Source organism: Sceloporus occidentalis, unplaced genomic scaffold, assembly GCF_023333645.1.
Source record: "Sceloporus occidentalis isolate IW3139 unplaced genomic scaffold, rSceOcc1.0.p SCAF_43, whole genome shotgun sequence".
In the NCBI taxonomy this organism is placed as follows: domain Eukaryota; kingdom Metazoa; phylum Chordata; class Lepidosauria; order Squamata; family Phrynosomatidae; genus Sceloporus; species Sceloporus occidentalis.
Window position 1 is genome coordinate 4,672,507 of NW_028317023.1, and position 19,401 is coordinate 4,691,907.

Consider the following 19,401-nt stretch of genomic DNA (forward strand, 5'->3'; position numbering starts at 1 on the left):
TAGTTTTTACAAAACCCTTTAGCTGATGGTCAATACAACCACTTTTACTGAACCTCTAAGAAAATAAGGCTCAGCAGTATTCTGATGAAGTGTGATTTTATTTACAAAGGAATACCACAGATATCCTCACAATGAAAATCATAAAACATTAGCTCCCAACTGGAGCCCTCTCTGGCTACACTTCTCTGGCTCAGACTGATTAGCCCAACTATTCACTAACTTCCCTGCTAGACCCAGCTGAGCCAGTCCCTGGAAAGCTCCCCCAGACAGCGCACAAGGGTTCGGGCAGGTAGTGCCACACTTGACTTTGGGATCTTTTTTATTGCCTCTCCTTGCCCTGGGAGCACAGGGGAACCTCTTCTCTGTTCACAATTTCTTAGATTGTGAGCCTTCAGAGAGTTTAAATGTCCACTTATTGCATATGATGCAGGCTTCACCTGGTATGGACTCCCAGTCTGTTGCAACATTGGACTTGGAGTATAAGTCCATCCTGCTCTCCAAAATGCTCCGCCCCAAAGAACCATAGACATAATTTACATGTCGTCCATGCACAAAATATGCACAAAACATCTCCCTGTGGCTGTACAATGTCACTATATATAGAGGAAAAGATGGAGAAATATATCAAGGGAACTTTCTAGTAAACATACACAGTATAATTAGAGAAAATCGTACTATGTGAAGAACGGAGTGATTCTATCACCCAACTACATTGGTAAGTGTCCTCACCTGGAAGTGAACGAGGCTGGGGCAATGCTTCCCAGACTGTAACTATAGTAACAATATTAAACAAGCTATAAGACACATAGTACACATTAAAATGTATGAACACTGTAGTAGAGAACGTCCGGATCCCCATTAGTAACATACAAGCTTCTTAATCATAGTAAAAAAATACTGTATGTCTCAAATCTGTATCTAATCACTAAGCCAGATGTATAAATCATAAAGCTGGTCCTGAGTCTCACATACACTGAGAACACTAAGCTTATGATCACACACAGAATGATCCTTCCACACCGCACACAGTATCAGTCATTAACAGAATGACCTTAGGAGTGCAACAGTGCAGTATGTTGTAGAGATGCTGGTAGAAGCATTATTAAACACTCATCTACAAACACCAGATGGAGTTTTTGTTAGAAATGCTTGAATTGTCCCTTACAACTATTTTTTTTTCAAAATTTGAACATGATTATTTTTTTCATATTTCGGGCACCTCAATGAGTAAAGCAATGACCTACGCCCATTTTTTATTATCCAAATTTTATTTTAATGTCTTTTTGTTGATGACGTGTTACACATTTGGGGTTCAAGTGAGTAATCCCTTCAAGAACTGGTATCCTCACTCAATTCGTTACATTCCCCTGTTCGGTTTACAATGAATTTGAGACTTCATCCAGTTTCTTGATATATAACTTTTTCATTGTGAACATACAATGGGTAACACTTTATTTTGTAAACCAACTGACTGTAATAAATTATCACATGCCTCTAGATTTCACTCACGCTCCATGAAGAACCCCCTTCCATATTCCCAATTTATTAGGGTCATCCATAATAACTCTAACCCAGCAAGTTGCGAGATACAGTTAAAAGAAATGATGGTTCGGTTTACACTTAGAGGTTCTAAGAATAAATTGTTACAAGTGGTTAAGATGTGCTAAATTACACATGCAGGAGCCATAGAAGAACGTTAAGAATTCCCAACGTCTGTTTTTAACCAGCAAGTACAAAACAAGTGGGTGATATGATACGGGAGAACTGACATATTTTCACGTTCATTGCACCAACCTCAAAAGAACCCCCGCTGATGTGCTTTAAGCATGGTGCCAGTCTGCGAGACAGACTTGTCATCTCAGACCCCTGCATTGTTATGATTCTTACAAATATGGGCTCTCGCAAGAATGGTTGCTTCAGATGGTCACATTGCTTTACATGTTCTCGTATGGTTTCTAGTACCCAGTTTGTTCATCCACATACTGGTAAGAAATAGCTGATTAAACATAGAATTACACGCGGCACAGATTTTTATATCATCACATGCCCATGTGGTTTATTGTACATGTCGAAAACAGACCTAGCTTTACGAGAACACATCTGTGGTCACGGATCATCTATTATGACTGCATACCGTGATGGTAAATCAGACAAACCGGTAGTCAGACATTTTTTACAAAAGGACCACCGTTTATCACAATTACGGTTCATTTCAGTGGACCGAATTGACATAGAAGTGATAGATCTCGCTTACTTCTTCAACGTGTGTGCTACTGGATAAAGACTCCGGACACTGTCCCTGGCCTTAACGAACCTATATATTTTTCTGCTTTTTTAACCCCATAATGATTTATTTTCAGTAATGGTTTCAGCAAAGTATGGCATAATACTGTGCTCCACTAGCACTTGCCTATGAAATTGGATATTTTTTTTTATTTATTTGAGTTGTTTCTTTACCAGATGTGGTTGAACATACTGTAACTGAAGAACATTTGTGAAATATTTTTAACTTTCCTATTTTTTGTATTTGTTTTTTTTTTGCTGTTTGAAGGTGTTACATATTAATCTTAAGTAGCTAATGATCAGGATTAGTCTAGAGTCCATCTAGATGATATGTTCGAATAGATGCTTTATAGATACTATTATATTTTATATACCATAATCTATTAATTACATGTGTAAAACTTGCTTAATGGTATGGGTTAACGTGGACATGGCGTCTCAAGTTACTATGGTAACCGTTCGGGGTTCCTTTCTTTCTATTGATATACTCGTTGTTTAATCAGCTCTAGTGTGACCAGCGTTTCAATGCTTAATTGCTGTGATGCACAGGTGTAATTATTTGTAATTCGGTTGTTGTATTGAAGTGCCTTCTAGAGCATAAATAGACATCTCGAGAAAAATATGGACTGAAACATTGATGAGGATCTGTCAAGTTGAACAAAAACTATTTTGTTTTAAATCTGCAAGACCCGTTTTGTTCATTTGTTTGCCTGCTATAGATGAGTCATCTCTCCCTCTAACACATTTTCTGGGACAGTCGACAGTAATTACAAAATGTTACTTTTTCTGGGGTCTTTTCTACTGGGAGGCTGCTCCCCATATCCAGCACCCCCTCAGTAGTGGATTATACATTAAGTAAATATTCCTTACATTAAGTAAGACATTTTTATATTAAATAAAAGTGCAACTCGCATGGGTCCTGTGGACCTCAAGCACCTTTTGCTGGGAGGCTGTTCCACATATCCTGTGGGATACTAACTAATGAGTAATGTCTAATTTACGATACGTGATATACTGGTGTATTTACTACAATAACAAAACAAAATTACACTCTAAAAATATCGAGCACATATTAATAGATTTAAAAGCAGTGTTTGAAAGACTCCCTACTGTGCCCTTTTCATTGCCTTAAGGATACATATTCAGCACAAAGCCGTAGTGAATATATAAGGAATACTGTTTACGCTGGTTTGTTGTTGATCCAGAGTGAGCATGTCATTGTTCCTTATGGAACTCACAGTGTAATCAATCTTTACTAAGGGATCTGACAGTGAAGTGAAGAACACAGTAAGTGGGTAGTATGACTTAAAGATACTAACAAAATCAATCCAAATGACAGCATGAATGTGAAACTGCTGACAGTGCTGATGCTAATGATTAACAAAAAACTGTGGTGCATGGATGATCGCACAGTGAAGCACTCATAATTAGCATGGCACCCTGCACTTGGCATAACCGGAGTTTACGATTTTGCATGCCTGTCAAAGTACATAACTAAGTGATTATATGCAAAGAATCCATGCAAGGCTACTTCATCTGTGCCATTCATAGAAAAGAATGTTTTCTACGAGGTGTATATTGGGCGATCGTATGTTAGATTATGGAAAATTCACAATGCAGGTGGGTTGGAGGACCCTGGGGCAAGTAAAATCTGTTGGCTCCGTAGTATAGCTCTTTAAAAAGCATTTGACAAAACCATACTGTCCTGTCCAGCAAACATTCACCAATGGACCTGTGTAGAAATGCTATGATAATGCTTACCCGTTGACCCAGTTATGAGTTTTATATTAAGTTATTTTAATTATTATGTTTTATTTATATAGTGCCAACAATTTATACAGGGAAGACACGTTGAATTGAGTGAGATATGTAAGAGAGAAGACATGACCACAGCATTACTGAAAGAACTTCTCATACCCTTGCCAGCCCTGATTGCAAGGATTGTTTAAAATCTTTATTCTCTTGTTATAAGATCTCCTAATTAAAAGAACAATAACTTTAAGTACTAGAATGAAATTAATTTGGTTCAGGCAATACTGAAGAATATCACTCATCACATTTTATTTCTGCTATTCAGGAACAAACTATGAAGCAGAAGAGTTTACACACACAGCCATATATATATATATATATGTCACATTCACACTGGTTCACATATACACACCGTCACATTCACATAAAATAAATTTTATATATATATATATATAATTTCATATATTCCAAACCAAACCAAACTGTCCTCCCAGCTCCCACTTTATTGATTAAATACAAACTACATAAGAAAAAAAAAACACTTTATATGCTTCTGCCTTATGGTTGGGCTCTAGTTTACACATCTCCCCTTTCTGGTGCCCCCATTTTTGGCTGAACTAACCCTACTCTTTTTTAGAGGATAGTGGAGGATTCTTATTGATCATGGGTGGTAAAAGTAAAATCTGTAAAATGCAAGATACTATCACACTGGTTGTACAGCACTGACAAATGACATCATAATTAATGCGGTTCTACCTCTGAATGTATTACCCTTGTTACTAAATGCTACATTAGAAACATTGTTTCTAGTACTGTTGAATGGCCAGACCCTTCCAAGAAGTAAAGATTTGACGGGAACATTTAATTATCATGTGACACAAAAATTATTACGCTAGGATGTTGCTATAGAAACTGAAAAAAGATTCATAAATTTTTTTTATCTGTTATGTGATTAAACTTTTTGAGTGAGGAATAAGATGGGTTTTAGTAGAAAAGAATCATGTGGCTAAGCAATACAGGACAAGACCTTGATGAACGAGGTGCAATCTTTCCAGATGACAGCAGAGTGTCATGAATTAGCTTTTCTTGCTCTTTTTCCCACTGTAAGGGGAAATATTTTTTCTTGCAACTGTGCCTAGTGTGTGAACCGATTTTGAAGTGGCCTTCAAATTAAGGATGAATGCTACAATGGGACTTTCAGATTGAGCTTTTTGTCAAATCTTTTAAAGCATTCAACCAACTTGCTGAGGTTAATAACTCTGACTTTATCCATGATGATGGATGCTATGCTACTAAAGAGTTCCATTACTACTATGTTTTCTTCTTTATTACCCAAGAAAAAGTTTTGTTTCTTTGTTTTACATGGCTCCTTTGAATGCTCAGGCAATTCTGAACACATTGTGCATAATGGAGTGGTATTGAACACATGAGTGGACATGATAGTGTGGGGTAAAAAATGGGGATATGGTGGAGTGAAACTGATGTTTAGAAGGGGAATGACATTTATACTAATGTCCTAACCTGGTCAACATAATATATTATAATATATTGTTTTTTATTAAGTAATGAACCTGTTTGTCCTATCAATGTTTTGCACTATGCACTATATAACCATTTTAATAACGTTTATAAATGGCAACAAGTATTTAAGAAGTAACCAAAGCTAGCTCGTAGGTCTGATCACTTCTATGGAACCTTTACTGTTTAATTATCTGGGGGAATATGTGAACCTTTTACACTACATCATAACCAATGAGTTTTAATTAAAATACTGTAACTAAGACATATCCCCATGATGCTATATGCACAGATTGCTATTATTCCAGATATACTCTTGTTTCCTTTCTTAACCACTATTCTGGTTTTTAATGTTCTAATTCTGACATTATGTATTACTGTACTAGAAGCTTTAATATATTTATTGTATATTTATCTACTTTCATGTATATAATTTGTTTTAGGCTCAGATATATGATGTTCCCTATATATCAGCCAAAGTCTTTTCTGATTACAGAAATGAAATATTAGTAGGTGTTCTGGGAATAAGTTAGATGCAGTTATAGAGGCCTAATAGTTTCCAGAGTTAAAATGCATTGCATTACAAGTTTTACCTGGCACAGAAAATGCTACATTATAACCATTACAAGGTTGGAACGGCAGTAGGTCTCTTGTCAAAAACAGTTCCAGTAGTCACATTGGTTTAAAGTATTAAAGGTCTGTGCAAATACATTGCAGAAAAAGTTATTTTGAGGATTGCAACAAAAATTCCTTTGCATATTGCATTGTATATTTAAAAACACTGAATCTTAACACAGACAGATGTCAACACTATGTTAAATTTAAAATGGCTTAAACATCTTAAACTAAATATAGCATTGCGTTATAGAAATGTTAAGTATTTAAATAGATATGTTTAAGAATAGAACCTACTCTCACCTAATGTATGAGCCAGGCCACAGAAACCGTTTATTAGTCACCAAGACACTGGGCTATGACATCATAACCATGAGCCTGAGGAGCAATGTGCATGCTATCAAGAAGGAGGAGAAGCCAGATTTGTGTAGACATCTTTCCACAGATCTTTTTTGTAACCCACTAGACTGGCAAACTCCATGCAAACAAATGTAAATTAAAAACCAGGCTTGAGTCTGGAACATGTAATGGGCTTGATGGAATGTAGCTCATTTTCATTGGCGAAGCTTTATATTAGATTAGCAATTCCTTTTTTCATTTAGACTTTTTTGTCAGAAATTGCCAGTGAAAAGCGTTAAAAGCAATAATTGGTGCACTTCACCACCTGTAACTGAGGCTCTCAGCAAGAGTAATATAACCTTGTGTGATCTCATGGTAGTAGTATGTTTCTATGTGTGTTAGCATATGGGGCTAGAGAGTGGATTTTAGTGTATGGCGTGATAATGTGCAGATATTAGAGCAAGTTTGTGTGCTTGCATGTGCCTGTAAGTGTGTGCTAGTTACATGGGGGCAGGGGCCATTTGGTTTTTATATCTTTTATTATATAGGTATTCAGAAAAGGCATATGGTAATTTTATGAGGGCAAGCTCACTATTATAGCCTTGGGGGGCACCAAAGGAATCCTACACCCAGGCAGCAGTAACTTAGGCTTACCACTGATTTTTAGCATCAATACTTGACAAATGAAAGTTAATTATTATGTATCTGTATCTTACGATGTGAAAATCTGGATATGAGATGTGTGAGCTTTTGCTTCACAATTCAGCTTGTGACTTATTGCCAACAATTACAAGTTCACAGCTGCTTAAGATAGAAAATTAATTGTTGCTTCCTTCTCTTATAACATTTTGAGCACTATATAATATTTTGCATGTGAAATTAATTGAGCCGAACTAACCATAGCATCAAGGGGGTTTACAAAGGAGCATTCATACAAATAGAATTTAGAATTAGATTTTGCCATGTTCATATATGCCTATCTATAACTGCTTGCAAATGTGTATTGACCATCTGTGTTGCTTAGGACTAAGCAGCTGGGTAGATTGGACTATGAGGTTTGGCCTTCTGACATTGTACACATGATCTGCCTCATTCTAACTCCAGTCTATTTATGTCTAACGCATAAACTTTAAGCCGCATTCACTTCCGCCAGCGTTGTCAGATATATGTGTCCATCTAGGAAATGCCAGGAGATTCATCACCTTTAAATGATGATGTCATCAAATGTGTGCAGGCGATTTCAGGTCTCTACCAAACCATTGCACTCCAACATGCTTCCAAATGTACATGTATACAAGGGTAGTTGTAGTTAATTTGTCCTGTTTCTCTTTATGTAATGATAAATATTAAAAATAACAAAATTAACTTGGATGTAGATAAGCACTGACCAGCCACAAAAAAAGAGAAAACATTTTAGGCATATTTATTGCTTGAAATCGAGATAAAAAACTAAATTGTTTTAGTAAAGAGTAATCACCAGATTACATTGTATAATATATATTACAAATAATTACCATATTAGGGCCTTGTGTTTGACTCAATGAAGGTAGGATTTCACCAACCTATAGCTGATATGCATAGGAATCAGGCAGGGATCCTTGAAGACTTGGTTTTAAGTGGATGTAGACAGGCTACGCTCACATTACTCTCCAGCTGTTGCTTTAAGACTATAGGTTCCACAAGAAATATGACATCAAGTTTAATCACAACCCTATTCTGTACAGTTACAATGCTGAGAAATTCTAGTCAATTTATTTAATTGTTAGAATCTTGGTCCTTGATTACCATAAAAAACATAGCTCATTCTCATTACTAAGACAACAATTCATTCAATGTCCTTTTGTGAGATTGCACTAATTTCCTATTCACATAATCAGCTCTATAAAATCCAATTATTTTATAAACTAACAAAGTGAATAATCCTATGTTTGGGTGAGTATTGTAGTCTGGGCCGCCCCTAGGGTCACTGACGCCTGGGTGCAAAAAAATGTGGGCGCCTCCAGATTAGTGTGGCAATATTGCCAAATCCTCCCCTTAACAAATATAACCCATCTAACCACACCCATTTCTGCCCCTGACATTAAAGAAGCTTCTTAGAAAGAAGGGCAAAGCCATAGCCAGCTCTTTTTGATCCTGAGGAAAGAACAGAAAAGTGTGCCCCCAATTCTTCTACTTTTCTATCCACTTCTCACTATCAAGTAACATTCATTGATCAAGTAACGAACAAGCATTTTATCACTAGAACATGTTTTCACAACAGCACTTCTGTACACTGACATTGTCATCATTTTTTATCACAACATTCCTGTCAAGTCGTCAAGTCTCCCACACAGAAAGAGTGATATTTTTAACTGTTGGCATAGGTGTGATACAGGATACACGCTATCAATCTAGAATATTGATTATATGTAAAGAAAGAGGCAGAGGAAGAAATGTATTTAGTCTTTGATATATCCTTTTGTGTATGTGTGAATGCATGTGTGCATATATATATATATATACTGTATATACTGTGTATATATATATATATATATATATACATTCTGCACCTTTGTCTCAGACATTTAAGAGAGATGTTGATTGTTAAACTAATTACATTTACCTTCCAAGAATCCTTGCATTATTGGATTTCTGTGGAAAAAAAATGTCTTTAGGCTTGCCTGGTGGAGTGGATGTAAGTTCGTGTTTGGCAATGCTTCCAAATATATACCGTATTTGCTCGATTATAAAACGAGGTGTTTTTTAAAAAAAAATAACCACCGTCTTATATTCTAGGTCATCTTCTAATCAGACCTCAAATAGAGGTCTGTCTAGAACACTAAGACCCAGATCCCCCGCAGCGCTGCAGGGGACCTGGATCCCTCCTCTCCGGCAGCTGGTGGGCGTCTGCAACCTCCACTTCTGGCCGAGCTTCTATGAAATCACAGACCTTTCGGTGCTCATTCATAGAAGCTCCGGGGGAAGTGCCAGCAGCAGCTCAGGTCCTCCACCGGCTGCCTCTCTAGACACCAAGGAATCTGGAGCACGGAGAGAAGTCTAAAGAAGCAGTGTGTAAGTCGGGGGGAGGGTAGGAGTTGCATATGAGGGGCTTTAAAGGGCTTTCTGGAGGCAGAATAGCATATAGGGGTTAAAAAGAATATCAGGGAGGCAGCGTGTCATATAGGGGGTTAAAAGGAATATCAGAGAGGCAGAGTGTCATATAGGGGGTTAAAAGGTATATCAGAGAGGCAGAGTGGCAAATAGAGGGTTAAGAGGACTATCAGGGAGGCAGAGTGGCATATAGGGTGTTAAAAGGAATGTCAATGAGGTAGAGTGGCATATAGGGGTTAAAAGGAATATCAGGGAGGCAGAGTGGCAAATAGAGGGTTAAAAGGAATATCAAGGAGGCAGAGTGGTATATAGGGGTAAAGGCATTTCTAGGGGGGCAGAGTGGCATATAGGAGGGTTGAAAGGCATATCTGGGAGGCAGAGTGCCATATATGGGGTATAAGGCATTTCTGGGGGGCAGAGTGGCATATAAGGGGGGGTTAAGGCATAACTGGGGGCAGGTTGGCAAATAAAAGAAAATTAAAACAAAAAATGCATTTTTCTCAATCATAGTTTTTATTAAATATGAAAAAATAGTTTACATGTGAATAAAAATTTACTAGTAAAACTTTTTTCTTATAGGGTAGTCTTATATTCAAGCTTTTTCTTTTTTCCCTAAATTAATATTCAAATTTTGGGGGGGTCGTCTGATAATCAAAACAAAGGTGATAATTGTTAACCTTATTTGCATGTGCCTACCCAGAATCCCTTGTGGTTGTGGCTTGTCTGGTGTCTGTATATGAGTGTTTAATAATACTTCTACTATCCCTTAAATTTAAGTGGAAGGGTTTTCCATCACCAAACCATATGTAATGGTATACATTGATGAAAATGTATATTTACATACAAAATACACCCACTCTCTAAGTGTTCTTAAAAGGGAATATATGCAATTATTTTCACTGGCAAATGTACAACAGGTATAAAAAAGATCTACTAATCAAAGCAAGCAGAAAATTGAGATCATTTTGACAATTTTAGTCTAGAGTATATGAACTGGGTACAACATCATACATTTAGAGTGTAAAAAAACAAATGTATTATTATTGCATTTTACTCCTTTTTGAACATTACCCACCCTCTTACAAATACTATATGTGCAAATATATCCACCTAAAAGTGTCCCCAGCAAAAAGGGACAATTTTACTCCTGGTATGCATTTACCTTAACCAAAGTGGCTATTGTAAAATGATCTTGCATAAACAGATAGTTACTTTTAATAACTGCTTCTATATTAATGAAAGCAGCTACCTTCATATTGAGAAGTTGAAAAACTTGATCAGATATTCATACATATTATATCATGTACTCATTGGCACACAAGCTTAATACAACGTCTTTACCATGTGTATTTATTCATGTACTTATATAAGGCTGACGCTAAATGTGACAAGCACTAGCCCTTTATTAGTTGATGAAAAATACTGTATCTTATGGTCAACCAAGAAAGAACATTAAAGGCTACAATCTAGGTAGTTTGAGCTAGGCAACACATAATAATTTTACAAGGGCTTATCTTAATATATAGTCAAAACCACTGAAAATGTAAAATGCATACTACAGCATAACATAAAAAAGTAACCACTAAGGGTTAAAAGAGCAAGAAGAGAATATTTTGGATGGGAAAACGTAGAAATTAATGTATTGGTATTTACTAAAATACATATATGCCCAAATTGGCAGATACGTTTTATGACATCCCATAGATCACTGCCCCTTCAAGTCAGTAAGTGTGGACCCTCTGGAGTCAGCGCAAAATATCATACTTTAGTTAGGGCAAGCACCACAAAAGTTTGGTTTATGCGGGTTCTACCATGAGATCAAGTCTTGAGCAGATACCATTTACATCAATCAGGATGCTATTTTTGTGGTAGATATTGATAAATGTGCCAACCACTCAGATCATAGATAGTTTTGAGTTGGAACAAATTGAGCCAATCCTCCTTTTAGACGTTACTCAGAAGTTAAAAAGAAAGTTTTTAGATAGTACAGAGAGGATGTTAAAAGATAAATATGACTATACAAGAAAAACATTTTAACAAACGGGTGCTGGTAAGCGCAGTAGTTTATGCAAGCAACCATTAGACAGAGCTCCACAGTTGTCTCACTATGATAGATCAAGAAAAAGAAGGTAAAGCTAGAAGGGTAACACAATTACTCCCCCTTAATGTTGTTATAATTCCAGTTCTTCATTTATGGTCCATTACAGAACGTAATAACACAGCAGAAAAAAAACCAGGAAAAATATTATAGTGTAGTAATTAATCAAATGCGGAAAAAGTGTGAACAAATATAGAGAATCTTACCCTTTATGGAGCATCAAATGCTCCTATATGATGCCTTCAAATGGAGGATGCAAGGTTTCCAGGACCCCTTATGATAATATATGATGCCCGCCCCGTATTTTCCCTCCCTTTGATGATATATGACCACCTTGACCACCAATGGATTCTTGAAAGCAGGTGAAAATACAGGAAACCTTGCATCCTCCATTAGAAGCCATCATACGTGAGCATTTGATGCTCCATAAAGTGTAAGAGTCTCTATATTTGTTCATACCTTTTCCACATTTGTTGGATTGATTACTACACAATAATATTTTTCCTGTGTTTTTTTCAGTTTTTTTTTCTGCTGGGTTATTGAGTTCTAGAATTGACCATAATTGAAAGCTAGAATTATACAACAATAAGGGGATGTATTGTGTTTTTTCTTTATCTTTATTGATGTGCACTACTACTTTCTTTTTTCATGGCTATACAAGGCTACACAACAATTTGTTAGAATAGAATTAAAGAAAGGAAAACTCTAGTCAATGCATATGATAGCTACATTGTTCCTTAAAATTTTCGTTTGGTCTGTTTGGAAATATATTCTGCAGAATCCCACTAAATGCATTGCCCCTTTCCTCATCTCCAGCTAATTGGTGTTCAGGAGATACATTCTGCTGAATATATCTGCATGCATGTGATTTACTTACCTCCAGTTAGCTGTTCAGACTACAGTGTGCATGTGTAAAGCCTTTCCATTGATTTCAATAGGAGCACTTTCCTGGCACTGATTCGCTGCTTAAAGCTGCCAATCAGTATCAGGAATTTGCTCCCACTCATATCATTGGGAGTACATTCCTGCCACTGATTAACAGCTTCAGCAGCGAATCAGTGGTAAAACATGTTAGATTATGGAGGAATAAGGCAGCTTTTGCAACATGGCTACAACTCCTGTGTCAGGTAAAAGCTTTATAGTAGTGGTGTCAGGGAGATTAGAATGTCCCTTTAATAAGAAGTGTTACTATATTGTTATGCATGTGATACATTTCAGTGAGGCAACCTATGGTATATTGTATGGTCACGCAAGCGTTCAAGAACTCAGAGGTTCTTCAAATGTAAGAAGTACCGCAAAATCTCAAATTTGTCAATGGTCTGTCTGTAAAAATCTTACTGCTAGGGGATTGCTGAAAGCGAAGAGTCTTTCTGTTTAAAAAACAAACAAAAAAAACTTGTAGGCCATCATGTCACTGACGCCTCAAAAAAAGAGAAACTGCCCAACGCAGTGCATCCCTAACACCACAGGACCCTCTTCTGCAGGTTATCACTACAGGACCCCCGTTTCTGGGATACCTTCTAGGAGGATAGGGGACTCATGCCTGGTGATCCATTGCTGGACATGTACCTATGCAGTCCTCTGTTAGCACCCACAAGTGGAAGTAGTGGGTGACATAGCACCAGGAGATGAAGTTATCCTTGTTTTTATATCAGCTGTTAAAAACTTTATACTGCCTTGAACTATTCTCCCCACAGGGCAGCTACCAGTGGAAATTCTTGTAATGTAATAAAACTGCAAATACAATTTGGATTTCTGCACTGCACTTTTCTTTTCATTGATTTAGCCTGTTATTTCTCCATTATCGTTTATTCCAAGCAATGCATTACAAATATTCCTAGTGTCACAAAACTAAGCCTAAAATGGTTTATTCATTGATTGAATAATTGTTATTTTCAGGCTGCACTACCCAAGTTTGTCTTACCTATATATCTAGTAAGATACAAACTAACCTGAATTCTCTGTGAACCAAGAAAAAAAATATATTTTTAATGACCTTGTCCTTGTGCATCTTGTGGATGAGGTGTCCATCTGCTCAGACACTATATCACAGTAGGTTTACTGTCAGATTCATAGCTGCATTTAAGATTACAGGTGTAAAGGCCAATACGTTGGAGTATTACATTACAAGACTGTTAAAACAATAGTTGTAGTATTTACTAACATCTCTTTTGTAATATGCACATAATTTTTTCCTCTTAAAATAAAACCACATTCCGCATATACCCCAAAACCTGTATCCCTTCCAACTAAGTTTAAACACAAATCCCATGATTTGAGAATCATGGTGGCTGTTTTCTTTAATCACCTTTAAGACCACAAGTTTTTCAACTATGTAATTATTCCAACAGGTCCAGAATTGAATAACAGAGACCATGTGATGTTTATGTAGAAGGAGCAATTCTGGTGTGAAATAAATGGCACCATCAGCCAAAACATTCACTTATGACTGCAACACTTTTATCACTTTGCAATAGAATTAACAAGCTGTCAAATATAAGACTTTGGTCATGGACCCCCTAATGTTGTAGAAATTTAACAATATTCTTGATACTGAGAATATTACCTATTGGGTACCAAGATAATTAATATCACACACATGCAACAGAAAACAACCAACATAAAAAAGTGTCCAGGTTGTAGCTACAAGTTTTATAACCCAGTAGTCAGAAATCATCAGGAGACTGATGCTGATTTGTACACAGTGCCCAGTTTATATCAAAATGTACCTGAAGGTAGTGAAAACATATATTGATCTAGAATTATAAGTAACAAATGTAACACACTTAATCAGCAAAAAGGCATTGTTTTTACATGGCTTTGCTAACAGGTGGTTTTTATGATGACCATGTGCTTGAAGGTCCTGATTACCTTTAGAATAAGGTCCGTGTGGTGTTGGTCCAGCATGTTTGCCCTCCTGGACGATGTGACAATGACTCTTCCGTATCGTCCAGGTGTTTGAAGATCTGAGTACAGGCGATGCTTGGAGCGATTTACTGGAAACAGACTATCCACCAGATTCCTTTCTATCTTAGCCAAGCTGTGTTTTGGGGCCAGCAAATACTCGATGTTGTCCTCAACCTTATACCTGCTAAAACTGGCCCCTAGCAAGATAGAGATCAGCACTGGGGCTGACACAAAAAATACTGGATGACTGGCGATAAAAAACCCTAATCTCGAAAAGCACGATCTCAACCCCCTATGCAGAACCTTCCGCAACATCCTAGTGCAGAGGGAGCTTAGAAGGGGGGGAGTCACAGAGTGAGATCCAAGGCTCTCCCAGAGCCTGCCAAGGACCATCAGGGATCAGAAACATGCGGAGATCCTCCCTTGACAAAACATGATATCAAAAGTGTAGATGTCCTTTATTAAGAATGTAAAGTACCAGGACCAAAAAAATGAACCAGGCAAAACCTTTTCCACCTGATCATCAGATATTTCTACTAGTGGCAAGAAGAACAGCTTGACACAAGACTGACTCATGTGTCACTAAAGTACTCTGGATCTTGTGCAGTGCAGAATGGGTGGCTTGAAATAAGTTGATTATCTTCCTGAACTACAACCCCTTTTCTGGTGCTTTGGCAGGACCACCATACCGTAGAGCTTCCTAAGATAACTTAATTAACTGTAGGTCCTGATGGACCTGGCGTTCTAGGAAAGACTAATTAAATGTAAGAAAAATAAATTGTCTGAAATCAGGGTTAAAGAGTCACTTATATTAGTGGATTTATAGATGCCATTGAGTGCTTACTGGTAGGGGATCCAGTCCTTGATAAAAAACATTGTTCCAACCAGGAAAATCCAGCCTGTTACTTGATCATTTTGTTCAGCAGTAACAAAAAAAAGTGCCAATAATCCATTTAAGTGAGTTCCATTCTGCACCTTTAGTGCCAGGAGGTAGAATTCCAATGCAAGGGTAGAATAAAGAAAAAAAAAGTTTCCAGAGAAAATGAAGTCAGTTGGATGATATGTTGATAATATGTTTCTGAAAGTTGCAAAGTTCCTCTCCTTTAATGGGCTATTTTAAATCCCTTTCTGTGTTTGATGAGGTCTGAGCCACAGACGTGAAGAAACAAGTTCCATTGTTGCTGTAGGGTGATCATCGCATAGATACAGTTTTGTGTATTTCATTGGTGTCAGGCGATTGTTTAGCCTTTCATCTCTAAAGAACACAAACGATCAGGCATGTCTCCAACCCTTGTCCAATTCTCTATGCATGCAGCTGCAATGCCCCAACGAAAAGGCTGCAGCCAGACACATATACATACCTACAATCACAAACAAAGTGGTTAAAATGGTACATTAAAAAAAACCAGATCCCCTAAGTATCTACTTAAGCCTTAAACTTCAGATCTATCTGCGCCTCCCTAATAACAGAAGAAAACAACACACACACAAACAATATAGGTATATACCCCCTCTTACACCAGGAAGATGTCTTCTATTGCAGCATGATCTATACTGCACATCCTTTTTTTTCCTCCCCCTCTCCAGCTGCTCCTCCCTGAATCAACTGCCACAGGGGCTGGTCCTCTTTTACACAGAAAAATAAATACAAGCAGAGGGAAAGATCAACATGGAATACTTTGAAAACTGTCTCCCGTTTGCAACAACCCCCCCAACCCCCACCCCACCTCTGTAAATGGCTGGTGTTGTATAGCTCTTGCTGAATCACGATGTTCTCAAGCAGAATGCCAAGATGAATTGTGTGTTGCAGCCTTTAATATATAAGAAATAACAAACTAACGCTAAGGGACGTGCCAGGAGTGGTTAAATCATGTTAGTGGTCTGGCTGGTTGGAAATGCTTCATTAGACTCATCTTGATAGCTCTGGTGTCATAGACCTGCAGTGAAAAAACAGCATCCTCATTTCTGAGCAATTACAGTGAAAAAAAGATAAGGGAAATTGAAGTCTCCTTGTATTAAAAAAAATGTAACGTTAATACCAGCTTATTATGTTCACATTGTATCTTCTATAGAGGGGTTATAATAATTTTATTATAATTAACAGAGCACAAGATCTCGATTCTCTGTCCTCAATCTGCTGCCAAGCAGTGAGATTAGCAACAGGCTTCAACCTAGTATCTAGCAGCACAATCTGAATACTCTTTGTGTATGAAGCAATAGCCCTATGTGAATAGCTGGTAGAACTAATTACTGCTGCATTATCTGAAGATATAATATGCTGTATATGAAGAACATATATAAAATTGAAGAAGGTCTACGTGGGTGTGACTGGTTTTCTTTTTTGGGATCACTCTTATAATTGCATTACTTTAGGACACGAACCCTTGTCAGTTAATTGTTAATTGCTCGACTTATCTGAGGTCAACAGGCTGCTATGTTCATGACACAGTCTCATTGATGGGTTCATCATCACAAAACTGGTTATTCTGGAAATTCAATGAGAAGGGGCTTGTGGCTCAACAGGTAAGGAGACACCGGCATTTTTGTGGCTAGTGGCTATTTTCTCCCTCTTATGTGGATTGGAATCAGGTCCACCAGTACAAAATGCATTACTTACCTCTGCCTATGCGGTGCAAATTACCCACGTCTTCCACGTGTAGCGGGTGTTGTGTCTGGATTTTTCAGGAACATGTTCATGCAACTCAACGTAGCCTTTCGGGATTCCCTGCGCGTTGACCCTTCAGCACCATGGACTGAGGTTAGGGATTCTGTGACCAGTCGTGAGCCAGCAGCTGATGCATCTTCAAGCCCATCTCCTACTGAAATCTATCATTCTCTGGAACGCTGGGTATGAATGAACCGTCTAGAGTAAAGATACATAAGCGAATGCTAGAAGTACTACATGGCAAGGAACATATATTTTGTATTTAGACTGGAGTGTTCAGCATTGCTACATGTTGCCATTTGGATCAGATCATTTAAAATGCAATACATTTCAACAGCTTATATCTGGAGAAAGAGCTTAAATACATCATGCATTCAGAAGAAGAAATAGTGCCATCTGCTTGTGGATACATGCTATTTTCTGTTAAATTGTTTATATATCATTCTTCAACAGCAATTGCTGATTGGAATTCAGACTTTGTAGTAAATACAGCTTTAGCACCATAAGGGGTTCCTGCATAAACATTGAAGGAAAAAGAGTCATAATATGAATTACTTTTATTGGTAATAAGTTTGCAGTGTTGGTTCTCCATTATGATGTAGGGGACACTGGTCAAACAATCCAGGTAGAATACACAGAGCTGTTAAAACTAAGCTGATACAATCATGGAAATTGGAGAGAAATTTGCATGAAATGATCTGGCTGTGCCTTTGGTGGATGTTGGAGTTGAAAATTATAGACCTAGGTAAAGTAAAATTGAAACAGTAAACAACAATACTGGCAGTAGTAATACTAATTCAATTTGCAGTATTGGATTCAGTTATCTTTTTATCTTAGAAGTGACAGATCTCTATTAAAGCAGTATAATACTGAAGCAGATTACTCTTTGTTACCTGTTATTTTTGGGATTTCTAACATTACCATATACTCATTTATAAAGTCCATTAATAGCACTATATGCTTTACATTGACATAATTAAAATTAGATGGTCATGGTGGAGTTAGTCTTAAAATATGCGCAGTGTTAGGTAAACATATAATTACTTAGTAAAGTAAATTTGAATGTCTACAGTATCTCAAGGGTCATTATGATCAAGGGTCTTTGTGCAATGAAATTGGTTACCAGCGAAAATTCCCAAATCAGTTCTTCTATTTCAGGTTAGGTACAAGTCAAAGAGTACTGATAGTCGTTAGGTATGCTTTTCAAAATAGTTCTAGTTTTTCATTTCAATAACATTGTGATTTATTCCAAGTTTGAAAGTTTAGTTTGGACAGTTAATATGTGTTTATATTTCTACTTAAAAGAACAAACAGATGGATTCATTCCACATCATCATTTATAGTTTTGTACAACAGGGGAGCCATAACATGTGAATAAACATCAAGGTTGGACAATCTGTTGCCAAATTCATAACAATGATGGCAACTGACATATCCTCATCTCTAAAGCTGGCCTATCCCTATCCCAAATAATATACAGGATATATTACTTATATATATTACTTACTACTAGACAATACCTGTGCATCATAAATCCTACTTATCAGTAGGACAGGATTCACATAGATAATTCACCCTATTTTGTTATTGCTTCCCTGTTTGACGCTTATTGGTACTGATCTGTTAGAATAGGCGTGATGAAAACACAGTAAGCCCAGGATAGGAGAATAATTTTTGTGCCACACAACATTTACAATGAGTGTTTAAAACGTGGTATGTCATTGTTGAAATTTAGGGGTAATGGGATTGATATGAAAAAAAGGAAAACATGCTCTGAAGGACTTTGGGTCATTTTTTATGTAAAATTGATTAAAAAATTCTAAAAATATTTGAAGTTGAAAATAAGACCTTTCTACCTTCATACTAGATATATAGAAATATAAATAAATAGATGATAGCTAGATAGAATTTCATCCATGTGGACGTGGCAGGTGGAAGATTGCTAAACGTATAGATTTATTTATATGCATTTCAATATGACACTCATTTCTAGATTAGGAAATATGCATCCAGAATTTGCCAACTGTTCTCTTGTTTAAAGTAATTAATGTGCTGCATTTCAATTTCCTTCACATTAATGGCTTTTTTTTTGCTAAGAGCTAAATAAATAGTACATATATATATATATACATTT

The 19,401-nt window shown here is 36.9% G+C and overlaps 1 protein-coding gene across 1 annotated transcript in view; it reads right to left on the reverse strand.

Annotated features, from left to right (window-relative positions):
* Positions 1-14,995, reverse strand: part of LOC149289746 (patched domain-containing protein 1-like) — a 75,666-nt gene extending 60,671 nt beyond the window's left edge. Inside the window, exon 1 of the mRNA XM_089490316.1 lies at positions 14,567-14,995. Coding sequence (XP_089346442.1) covers positions 14,567-14,995 — 429 coding nt within the window. The remainder of the gene's footprint in view (positions 1-14,566) is intronic.
* Between the last annotated feature and the right edge of the window lie 4,406 nt (positions 14,996-19,401).